At 38.7% G+C, this 13236-nt stretch overlaps 1 protein-coding gene across 1 annotated transcript in view; it reads right to left on the bottom strand.

The window, feature by feature from the left end:
• Nucleotides 1–13236, bottom strand: part of INO80D (INO80 complex subunit D) — a 42672-nt gene that overhangs the window by 23399 nt on the left and 6037 nt on the right. The window contains exons 2-3 of the mRNA XM_007436677.3: nucleotides 6012–6107; nucleotides 5672–5918 (exon numbers count right to left, since the gene is read on the bottom strand). Of these exons, the coding sequence (XP_007436739.1) occupies nucleotides 5672–5889 (218 nt within the window). The 5' untranslated portion in view covers nucleotides 5890–5918; nucleotides 6012–6107. The remainder of the gene's footprint in view (nucleotides 1–5671; nucleotides 5919–6011; nucleotides 6108–13236) is intronic.

Genomic DNA, 13236 nt, shown 5'->3' with positions numbered 1-13236 from the left:
ACAGACTGTCCCTAGAAACAGCGGATTTTTGTTAAGGTGTACTCTTGGATGATCAGATGGCAAAGGTAGCCAGGAACATCTTTTTTCCAGATAAGATAGCTGCAGCCTTTACTGGGGGCTCTGACAAATATTTATTCATTGACATTCCAGTCATTCCAGTTATATGATTGTAATTCATTTTACAGGTAGTTTAGAAATGTCATCTAGTTCCAAACTAGCTCATACAAAATGTAATTGTGATATTCTGCTGGTTGCTTGAACCATATTATTGCCAGTACTGTTATTAATTTGTTTCTATAGCAAATTCAAGGTGCTGGTTTTGCTTGCTTGCTTGCTTCATTCATTCAATTTATAGGCTGCCCATCTCAAATACATGATTCTGGGTGACCAACAATGTTTTAAAACAAGATAAAAACATTATAACAAACTAACATATATAACAGCCAAAAAAACCCCAACGAACACAACAAATAACACAACCATGATATCGGCTCAATACACTTGGGGCCCTAGGCTCTCTAATACTAGATACAAACTGGTAGGATCAGCATGCTTTGTTCCAAACTACCAGCTTCAGTCACTACTATAACAGCTGAGTTTTTATCAACTGCAATTCTCAAACTGAACTCAGGAGGTTCCAGCCTCGAACTAGCATGCTAAAGAACATCAATAGACAGATAGTAATTGATACAAAGATGGTCAAACAAAGATGGAAGGACTATACAGAAATCCTGTACAGTAGCAATGTCAATATCCAAGGTACTTTAGAAAATATCTCCTGCTTACAAGACTCTCTAGTACTAGAAGATGAAGTTAGATCAGCACTCTGGTCATTACCAAGTAAAAAGGCCAGAGGAATTGATGGAATAACTACTCAAATATGGCAAGCAACCGAAGAATAATAGTAAAGGTTCTAACCAAGCTATGCCAGCAAATTTGGAGAATAACACAGTGACCAAGAGATTGGAAGAGGTCAACCTACCTATCAATACGAAAGAAAGGACACTTAACAGTGTGTGCAAACTATTGTAAAAATCCTTAATTTCACACACTGGCAAAATAATGCTTAGGATCATCCAACACAGATTAGAACCCTTCATGGAAAGGGAGATGCCAAATGTTCAAGCTGGCCTTAGGAAAGGCCGAGGAACAGGAGACATTATTGCTGACACATTCTGTAAAATTGAGAAAGCCAAAGAATACCAAAAAGACGTCAGCTTTGACATTTATCTATCTATCTATCTATCTATCTATCTATCTATCTATCTATCTATCTATCTATCAAATTTATATCACCGCCCAACTCCCCCACAAGGAGGGACTCTGGGTGGTTCAAAATGAAACAATTTAAAATCAGTAAAAACATAAATAATACAAATATAAAGTACAATTATATATATATATATATATATATATATATATATATATATATATATATATATATGTGGAATATATATTGAGGGAAGCTAGATTAGAAGATGAGCATGGATTTAAAACTGGAGGAAGAAACATTAATAACTTGCACTAGCTGATGACACTACTGATAGCTGAAAGCACAAAGGACATGCAAGTTCTTGTCATAAAAATCAAGTGAAAAAATAGGCTTAAAATTAAAACAGATACAGCAACCAGCCTTAGAAGTGACAATAAAAATACTGAAGTGGTGGATAGCTTCTCTTTTTAGGAGTAACTAGCAATAGTAAAGGAACAGCAGTCCAGAAATAGGTTGCATAACAGCACTTGGTAGAATAGCCATGAAGGCCTTGGAAAAGGTATTCGGATGCCAGAATGTGTCTATACTAGGCCTGCACAACATATGGCCCACGGGCTACATGCAGCCTGCCAAGCAGCCTTGTGCAGCCTGCCAGCATTTATTAAAAAATCAATTAATTCACAAACACCAAACACTGCCGCCCACTACAAAGGACATGCTGCCAAGTGCCTCCAACACCTCAGGCCTCACCAAGGCCATTGCTGCTGCTGCTGTGCTAGCCACTGAACAGCTGATCAGCCCACCAGCTCTTCCTTTGCAGCCTGCAAATTTGTCAAATTGGCCTTTTCCACTCTACAAGTTGTGTGTTGTGCAGGCCTGGTCTATACCTACAAAGATCAGAATAATGCAGGCAATGGTTTTCCCTGTGACACTCTGTGGAAGTGAAAGTTGGACTTTGAAGGATCAGGATAGAAAGAGCATTGATGCTTTTTGAACCTTGAAGTTGGAAAAGACTCCTGACAATACCATGACAAGTCAAAAAAACAAGCAAATGGATCATTGAACAAATCAACCCAGGGTTCTCACTCAAGGCGCAAATGATCAGGCTCACATTATCATACTTTGGATTCATTATGCAAAGACCTAGCTTTCTGGAGAAGTCTAGAATGCTGGGAAAGGTAGAAAAAAAAGAGAAGACAATGAGCAACAGTAAAATGGATGGACTCAATTACAGAGGCGATGGGTGCATTGTTGGAAGATCTGAAGGACCAGGCTTTCAGATCCTCCTGGACAGAATGTATTTATGTGGTTGCTAAGAGTTGATGCCAACTTGATGGCACATAATTATTTTCCAAACTGTTTTCAAACCATCCCCATATAATATGAGCTTATGTACCACTTGAAAGGTCCTTCTCAATTTTCACCTGCCATTGGCTATGGGGTGAATTGCTATAAGAAGTAGGATGTTTTCCATCATGCAATCCAGAATTTGAACCCAGCCCCATGCAAATAAGATAGACAGACAGACAGACAGGGCACTGCTTTTAAAGTTAGTTTTGACTAACGCAACATTTGATTTTGAGGTGTTTTTTTTTTAAATGTTAATCCTCAAAGTAAATATTGAGAATGATGTGATTCTCCCTGAGGTGTTGCAAAATTTCACTTCCTTAACTGCAGAAGTTTGGTATATGCCTTAGATAGATAGATAGATAGATAGATAGATAGATAGATAGATAGATAGATAGATAGATAGATAGATAGATAGATAAAAAGTAATCTGGGGAGAATTAGATTTCTATTCATCTCTACATATAAATATCTCCAATAGTTCACCTTAGTAATTTGTATTCCTTACTTTCTGGCATCCTGTTTTCCATTATGATGATGCAAAGTTTCACACTTTTTATTAGCCTTCCTACTTGCAACATGTAGCAAAGAATACACAGAACAAGTTTTTATCTGGAAAGCCACAACAAAGCATTCTTATACCCTATTATTTTAGCAGTTCCCTCTTTAGCTAAAAACACCTTATCAGGCCTCAGCCAAATAATTTAAATCTACGAAGGCAAGAAAATATTTGTAATGCAAGAGTATGCAAGGATGAGTCTCAGATTATTTTCTTAGATACATAGAATTAAAGACACATTATTTTGAATAGTGTTAATAGAATAGCTGGGTTATTTACAAATATATATGTACAACAACAAAACTAAAATTTAGTGCCACCGCCACAAAATCTTTGTGGTTCAAACTTCTCCAACTGCAGTAATTATCACTGTCTGTTGAAATGGCAGAGCAAAGTTTTGCTCTATTCATTTGAGAAGAAACCAGATCAGTACTATAATCTACCTTATATACTTGGAATAGGATTGATAAATAAGTTAAAGAAAGTCTCTTGATCCCCCTTTCACTTTTGTCCTTTCAGTGACACCTCATTAAGGCCTGCAGGCCACACAGAAGCAAAATAGAAGAACTTGGGAGAAGAGGTAAGGGAGGGTCACAGCAGTTGCACATATCCATTTTAAGATCTAAGCTACCTGCACTGCAGTGAAGAGTGAATGAGGCAATTATATTCCGTGCTATCAATTTACAGGTAGTCCTTGTTTACTGACCACAATTGGGATTGGCAACTTGGTCATTAAGCGAAGTGGTCACTATGTGAAACTGTAACTGTGCTTATGATCTTACTTCAGCTTTCCTTTGCTTTACAGACCCGCGAAGGTCATAAATGTGAGGACTGGTCACAAAGTTACTTTTTCATCACTGTTGTAACTCTGAACAGTCACTAAACGAGTCAACCAGTAAATGAGGACTACCTGTATCTTGAAAAGGAGACCACTGTAAGTTTGCTGCGCATGCTGTAGCAGGGAACAAGTCAAGCTGTTCATCTTTAATTTACTCTATTAATCCTTTCATTCCACTCAATGTACCATATTTTTCCGACTATAAGACAATACTTTTTTCTAAAATCCTTATGCTAAAAATTGAAGGGCGTCTTATTCAAGGAAGTCAGCTGAGGAGAGAACTGCGCGGTTGCAAAACTGCCCATACTTTGTCTCTGCAGACAGGCTTCCTCCTATTGCTAGCCTCCAATCACGAGTGAAATAGCTTGTCTCCCAAACAGACTTCCTCCAATCACGAGCCTGATGTAACTGACATCAGCTGATGCTGAACAAACCAATTAGAGGAAGTCTGTTTGCAGAGACAAGCTATCGGCAGTTTCACTCGTGACTGAAGGTAATCAGTTTTGCAAAAGAGCATGGAAATAGAGCTGTAGAGAGACGGTCTGGACCTCCTCTCACCAAGTGTATCAGGTAAATGTTAACTAATTACTAAATAAAAATGTGTTCTGCACTATCTTTAAAATATTGATTTCTTAATTTTGGGTTGGAAAAGTGGGGGTCGTCTTGTACATGGGAGCGTCTTATTGATGGAAAAATATGGTATGTTGCCATAAATGTATGTATTTCAAATATTATTGGGCTAGAATTTAAGGTGCATTTTCCTCATCAGGTAATTCAAGAAATTTCATATTTTTGGAAAATATACATTATTTAAAGCCATGTCTCACTATTAGTGTATTTAGCCACTTGAAAGCAGAACTAATAGGCCACTGGATAAGCCAAATAGTCTTCAAAAGAGGAAAATAATGAATGACTCAGAAAAACAGAACAAAAGCAATTATGGTCCAAGGGGTTCTATAGGTATACTTAAAAATATTATAGCACACCATGTTTATATTCATAAAGTGACAGTCATGGGGGAACTTGCCAATTCAGAAAAAGGCTACCAAAGTAAAGTATTGGGTTATGGCCTTCCACTGTTTTTAATTTCCTAAGAAGGCCTATATGGCATCTAGAGGCCTTATTGGAAATAAAAAGGTGCTTTATATTGCTGCTGCTTTAGACTGTAGCATGCCTACTTCTTATTTAATTTTTCTTTTTGCAGTTTTTTTAAACACAGCATTTTGTGTACAGTACATGGGTACTCAGCTTTTGTGAAAATATACTAGATTTCATGGTTGCATACATTCAAAAATATTAAGTTTGCATGTTTACTGAGAAGAATTTTTGCTTATACATTGTCTAACCTTTGTGATATTCAACTGTCTTCCCAACAGATAGTGTTTCGTATTCTATTCCTCCAGCTAAAATGGAAGCTAAGGTTGTTGTATTCAGCTCTTCCCCCAAGCACTGGGCTAGGATGGGGGTTGAGCTGTGAGGATGTTTGGTCTGGCGCCTGGGGGGAAGGGTACCTTTGTTTTTAGCTACGTTTTATGGATCGTTGAGAGTCATTATGTGAGACAGGCGGCCATGTAAGTCCTATAAATAAATAAATTCATCAAATTCACAAGTGGCCTCTCACTTATATCACTGATCATTCATAGACTTATATAGCTCCCATTATTTACCTTACTTACCTTTTTGTTTTTGTTTTAGTTATGCTGCCATCACTTACCTGCGGTCCTCAGATTTAGGGATGGGGTTGGTGCAGCGTTGGCTATTGTACTTCGCCACGTATTCACATTGCTTGAAAGGGGCAGTCTTATCCTCCAGAACATGCCTGATACAGAAGGCGTAGCCATTTAATCGCCTCTGCTTACACAGTTTGGGGCTGTAGGAGCACAATGGCTTATTGTCAACCTCAGAAAAGTGTATATGTTTGCCTTCATACATCACGTGACTCTTTTTCTTGTGAACATCAGCTGAAAAAAAAAACCCCAACAATAAAGTTAAAATGCAAAAAGAGAAGCTGACAACACATATTGATGTTCATCTAAATGAATATCAGGACTTACCTAATTTTAAATCTTCTGTACCATATTAACATTAGCAGAGAGCCCCAGAGATGCCACTATCTTGGAATGATGATGAGTCAAGATGAAGTAGATTGTCTAAGAAAAAAATCACAGGAAAAATATATCAAAAAATACATGTGATAAAGCTGCATTACTTATGGCATAAAACCAAATCATACTATTACAGGTAGCCCTCAACTTATGACCATTCACTTAGTGACTATTCCAAAGTTATGACAGTGCTGAAAAATGACTTACGACTGGTCCTCACACTTACAACTGTCACAATGTCCCCATGGTCATGTGATCAAAATTCAGGCACTTGGCAACTGGTATGTATTTACGATGGTTGCAGCATCCCAGAGTCACATGATCACCATTTGCAACCTTCCCAGATGGCTTCCAACAAGCAAAATCAATGGGGAACTGTGTGATTCATTTAACGACCATGGTGATTTGTTTAACAATCACCACAAAAAATGTCGTAAAATAGGGTGTGGTCATGTGATGCCTTGCTTAACAACTCCCTGCTTAATGACAAATTTTCCGGTCTCTACTGTGGTTATAAGTTGAGGACTACCTGTATTCAGATGTAGGTATCTTGATACTTGCCAAATGTTTTGGGCTTTAATCCCCAAGACCTAACTAGTCTGGCCAGTAATCAGAGAATAGTTATCTAAATCTTTACATGCAAAAATATATTGAAGATTTCATGAATTTTCTAAAGACAGCTTGTTCCACTGAATCCTCCATTTAAATATGGGCAAACGTATTTGGATCCTTAGTTTCATATGCACTACAATTTTCAGACCCCTTGAACTTCAGCCCTTTGACCACCAGACCCATAGCCTGAAGATTGCACCATATGCAAATTAATGTAAATCAATTTCCAGAAACTTTTTTTTTTTTAAATAATAATTACTTTCATAGGGTACTAAATGGAGCAGGGGGCAATGGCTCAGCTGTTCAATTAAACACCTCTTCTTAGCTCTAAATGACTTTCATTTCCTCTATTAGGAATCAATATACTATATGTGTTTCTGCTTGAAATCAAGTATAAAATACCCAACTGCACTTACTTACAAGTGAATTTTGAAACTCAGGACAAAGGTGTGCGCATTAATCATATATTTTACATCTAAATAGTTTGATTTAAAAAGAAAAGCATGTAGCTAGTTTTTGAAAAAAATCCGCTTATCAGTAGTTTGTGAGACAACAAATTCATGAGTATGTGAAAGAAAGAGGGAATAGATATACTAGATTTCTTTTCTCAGTCATCATATCTACTGTATTTTCTATACAGTGATCTTCATTCTCCCTTTTTATTCATGCTACCTGCTCCTAGGCTGCCTGCACTAACAAGTCTTCTGCACAATTAATTTTATCTGGAAGGTTTTTGTTTTGTTTTGTTTTTTTGATTTCCAGGTTTTAAAGATGTTCAAGGTTTAAAGTGTTTGACAACAAACATATTTGCTTATCGCTTTAAGCCAGGACCCTTCCTTGATTTATGAACCAATAACGTCAATAAGCACATGTTAGTATATATCACCTATTTGTTCATATGAGCAAATAAACAAACCAGACATGGATAGTTTGGTGAGGTGAATACTGTACCCAGACCCAGGATTATGATTTATTGTGCCCAAAGAAACAGGTATCCACAAGCCAACAAACTCTAGTTTAACCTGGAATACAATTCTGGTTTGAGTACCATAAAGCATAACTTCTGGTTCAAATGTCACATTAAACTATCTATGCATGGCTTGTTTAAACAATCATGTGAGCAAGGAAAAAGACAGGAGAAACAAAAGGAAAAGTTTATAGTTTAAAAAAATCAGGATTCTTTGCTTAAAATGTTTAAACAGCATTAGAAGCATTCCACATCTATGTTTCTGAGGTAATGCCTGCTAGTCAGAAAGTCAGTAACACTGAATAACTGCATATCATATTATACCATCCTGCTCCTTCACTTTTATACCACCACCATTTATGTGTATCTGCAAAACTAACAGCAGGTAATAGGAATATGCATAGGATTTGAATGAATTCTGAGTTGACAAATCTCCAAGAGTCTAAAGGCGAAGCCAGGTTGCTTCGCCTTGCTGGGACAAGGCTTTGTATACCTGCATTTCTAGATTTCAGTTTTCCAGAAAAGCAAGGATAGGGAAAGGAAGGGGAGCTGAACTGAGCGAATGACAGGCCTACATTTTAATTACAGTGACCAATTCATCACTAGATTCTGTTATTTTTTTTAATGGATCAGATTCTCAATGAAATGGTTACAAACTGTCCTGGTAGTATGGAGAACCATTTTATTATTTTTTTTTTTACTTAGCTGCTTCAGCCCCTCATTCCAAGTTTACACTATATCTTTATTCTAGTATATTCTCCATTCTTAGTGGAATAATTGTTAGTAAGATTTTCTTTAGATAATTCTCCAATCTTAATTTTAAATTAAATAAATCCCAACGCTTTCAGTTTTCTATTCCTTTCCGATTCTATTTCCATTCCAATTCAGCCTATTTAACATGCACATTTATTTATCTTCACAATTCCTCTAGTAGTTCATGTTATATCCTACATGGAACCCAAAGATCGAGTCAGAGTTGATGCTGTAACAGCTGACACCCAGTTAAGTCCCACATCCTTATTACATGCCCAGGAGGAGCGAGTACACTCACACAGCTCTGAGGGTTGTTTTGTAGAAGAGGGAGCAATTGGGCTAGTAGTGTTGCTGAATCCTTGGCAACACTGGCCTTAGTGATGCAAGAAAGAAAGGAGGGAAACATCTTACACTGATGAAGTCATGGATACAGAAGAGGGATGTATTTCACATTGCTACAATTCCCTGGGGAAATTAGCAACAATCTTTTTATAGTGAGCATTGTGGAGGTAAGAATAGAGACATCAGTGTTATTTAGTTCTTTCTCCCTGCCTTACTTTTTTATTGGCAGAGACACTACTCTGTGCTCTGAAAACTGTTAGGGATTGGAAGAGAAGAGGCAGAGTATTGGATAAAACATTTTTATGGGGGCAGCAGATCCCAGCCCATGCTGCCTCTTGGGACCGCAAAAAAAGCTTCAATAGGAAGAACCAAGAAGGTTACTGAAGTGAGAAGGTAGCTCCAGTCTGTTCTAATATGCAGAAAAAAGCAAAACTGGTGTACGCACAGAGTATGAGAAATTCCCCTCAGCCTCTTCCTTATAAGTAGTAGAGGCTTAGGCAGACCAATATGGAGGACACATGTTGTGAGGGTGGGGGTGTAAGTATGGAGCTCCAAGACAATGCTTCCCAACATCACCCTAGATTATTAATTATTTTGATGATGAGACCCTGGCTGAGGAAGACCAGCTCTTTAGTCAGATGGAGCCCCTCAGAAGCTTGTCCTGCACTGCCATTTTACAGCACCTTCAGCAAGTCTGTCTGGCCAGAGAGGGTGGAACTCTAAGCCAGCACCTTCAAGAGAGTTGGAAAACGGAGAAGCAGTGTACCGCTACTCTGCCGACATGCCATGTGGACCCTGCCAATGCATTAACGGATGCAGTGTATCCCCAAGTGCACAGAGACAGCCCATAACCAAACATAGCAAGGCTCAGCAAGAGTGGCTGTGCCTATCCACCTTGATCCCAACATTCAAAGGATATTGTCTGCAAAAGCAGAAATATAATTTTTTTAAAAACTGTAAAAGCTACTGAAAGAAAGTTTTGATTTTTTTCACGGGGGGGGGAGATTTGGGAGACTAAAGCTGTTGAACACTAAGGAATGTAGCATCTCTTAATTTTTGCCTGGTTAGGAGAAGCAGGTAACTAAAATGTTAGTACTGAATACAAAGAATACCATAAATGTTGCACTAATTATTTTAAAACATATTCTGGGCTTTCTGGAATTTAAATATAAAAATTAAAGCTTTTCTACACTTTCACCTATTGGTTTATTTCATGGTTTGGTATATTTCCCACTAGAGAGCTCTTTTTTTTTTTTTTTTGCATCTTAACCATTTTATGTACATTTAAAAAGAAAATGTTAATAAATATTTCATAATTTTCTATTTTTCTCCAATTTTGTAAAAACAAGCTAACAGTTTTTCCCCAGCCCTTCAAATTTCTTGATGACAGTTAATACTCTTATATCCCATTAAAGCCATCTGGAAACTCTTTTGAGAGAGCAATTGATATTCTTGAAAGTCAATCTTTCCCAAACACCTCAGAGGAAGTGCCAGTTTCACTCTGCTACTGCCAGAGGATCCTAGAATTGCGAGGGCCTATGAAGTCTAACCTCCCGCTTCAAGAGTTCAGTTTCTTGCCTTTTCATATACTGTACGTTTCCCTGAGTGTTGATTCTTATCATTTTTATCACCTTGACTTTATTTTCAATTTTTAATTTCTTCTACATAGTCAAGCTATGACTGAAATCTTTCTTCATATGTTCCTTCATTGAAGCACAGAAACAATGAATATTAAGGCACTGTGTTATTTATTTGATTTGTATGGCCGCCTATCTCACCTAAGTGACCCTTTTCCATTGGTACATGACAATTGTGCCCATCTGACAAGGATCTTTCTTATTTCAGTTAGCCACTTGCCCACTTACAAATAAGGGTGTTCTTATATCCTTCTATGTTTTCCACAAGTTTCTCTGCGGCTGAATAAAAACTGCAGTCTACCCAAAAGATGTTCATCCATCCCCCATCTTCTCACCTACTAATGACACCTCAGATATCAGCTGTCTCAGGAAAGACAGGCAAAGTTTTTATTTTCAGCCCCTGATCCGTGGTTTGTTTTGGAGCTTTTTTTTGTACATATGTTTTATAAACTGTTATTGTTCCTTTGGTTTTAATTTCTGTGTGCCTCCTAGAGTCATCTTGGTGAGATGGCAGCTATATAAATCACATAAACAATAAATAAATAAATAAAATGTTAAGGGGTCTGCCACCATTTGTTCACTCTTAGAAAGTCACTTTCCCCCTCATATTTCCATCATTGTTCACACAGCTACAAAGTGACTATGGCAGATGCAAATCTTCCCTTTCTGCACAAATCCTAAGATTGCAAACCTCTTTCATTTGGAATAGGTTGAGGATGTCTGCTGTTTACACAGACATCACCTATCAAAAATTAGTAATACTATGGATGGGAATTAATGAATCTTTGTGTTTATTATTCTGCATTTATAAATATTCCCTTTGTACAGCCACCTCTGTATCTATCAATACAAATTTGGCAAAGTGTATCCCACAAAAGGATTTATTACACCTAGAAATATTACCTAATTTTGTCTAAGAAGAAAAAAGTATTGTAAAGGATGTAAAAGAAAGTAAAGGAGCCTGTTTTCAGATTCCCTGCATCTCCTGCTCTGAATGAGAATTCTCTCAGAAGGATCAAGTCTTTCTATTCTACAAATGTCTTCCTATTCTACTGAAAACAGCCTGTTGATTTCAAACTGTATCATTTACTAAACTTTGAAACCTGTTACATATCACACAATATATGAAACATAGTAGGCTCTCATTTTTCGACACATATGGATGCCTGCAATTCTTATACTGAAAACTGTTGCAAAATTATCTTCTACAAGCTGCTCCTAAAATGCTTACAACTCTTACAGAATCTTTTTAATAGAAACAAACAAGTAACCAGGTGATTTGGAGACCCTTTTGAAGAAGGATTATTTTTAGTAAGTATCTATGTTGTAAATCAGAGCCATTTTTTTTCAAATGTGGATCACACTTTTTTAAGATAAGGACTGCACATTAAACTTTATTTTTAGGCCTCCAAAGACCAACTGTGACACAACAATGTTACTGGGGAGCAGCTTTTCAGAATTTAGGACAAGTTTGTTTGTTTGTTTGTCATATTTATATAGCCACCCATCTCACACAAAGTGACTCTGGGTAGCATACAACAATTAAAAAGAATAAATACATAAAAACTACTACATATAAAAAACAGTAAAACACACAAAACAGGAGGGGATAAAATTAATAAGGGAGCCATCGTAAAATCTCCCCGGTCCCCCAGGACCCCCAGGCCTGATCACATAGCCAGGTCTTGAGGGACTTGCGGAATGTTAAGAGGGATGGAGCTAATCTCACTTCTGGCGGGAGGAGATTCCACAAGGCAGGCGCCACAGCAGAGAAGGCCCGCCTCCTGGGACCCGCCAAGTGTAATTCTCTAGCAGATGGGATCCGCAGCATGCCTTCCCTGCCAGATCTGATGGGATGGGCAGATGTAAATGGGGAGAGGCGGTTCCTCAGATAACCTGGCCCCATGCCTTGAAGGGCTTTAAAGATCAAAATCAGCACCGTGAATTGACCTGGAAGCAAACTGGCAACCAATGCAGCTTGCAGAGCAGGGTGTAACATGTACCACTCTAGGGGCATACATAACTGCACCAGCTGAAGTTTCCAGATACTCTTCAAGGGCAGCCCCATGTAAAGCACATTACAGAAATCCAAACTGGAGGTGACTAGGGCATAAGTGACAGTGAGTAGGTCCCGCTGATCTAGGAATGGAGCACAACACGAAGCTATGCAAAGACCCTCCTAGCCACGACTGCCACCTGCTCTTAGAGCTGGAACTGTGAGTCCAGGAGGACCCCCAGATTGCACACGGGGTCTATCTCAGGCAGTGCAACCCCATTCAATACCAAAGATGGCATAGCCCTAGCACCAGAAGGCCCCAAAACCCAAAGCCACTCAGTCTTGCCAGGGTTCAGTTGAAGCCTGTTTTTCCCCATCCAGACCCTCACAGCCTCCAGGCACCGGGATAAGCTTAATTCTCCAGGGCAGAGATGTATAATTGGGTATCATCAGCATACTCCTGATACCTCACCCCATGGCGATGGATGAGCTCACCCAGTGGCCTCATGTAGATGTTAAACAGGAGTGGGGAGAGCACCAAACCCTGCGGCACCCCACATAACAGGGGCCGAGGGCAGGATCTCTCCTCCCCAACCACCACCGCCTGGAATCGGCCCCAGAGGAAGGAGGTGAACCAGCACAACACAGTGCCACCCACCCCCAGTCCTCTGAGCCAATCCAGAAGGATACCATGGTCGATAGTATCAAAAGCTGCAGAGAGGTCAAATAAGGCAAGGATGGATGCACAACCCCCATCCTGCCCTAGCCAGAGATCATCCAAAAGTGCGACCAATGCTGTTTCTGTCCCATACCCAGGCCTGAATCCCTACTGAAAGGGATCCAGATAAGTTAAAGGGATGATATGGC

Source organism: Python bivittatus, unplaced genomic scaffold (genome assembly GCF_059951505.1).
Source record: "Python bivittatus isolate LINGU-HERP-01145 unplaced genomic scaffold, Pbiv_v1 ctg000200_np1212, whole genome shotgun sequence".
NCBI classification, from domain to species: Eukaryota; Metazoa; Chordata; class Lepidosauria; order Squamata; family Pythonidae; genus Python; species Python bivittatus.
This window is presented reverse-complemented; position numbering and strand designations above follow the sequence as displayed.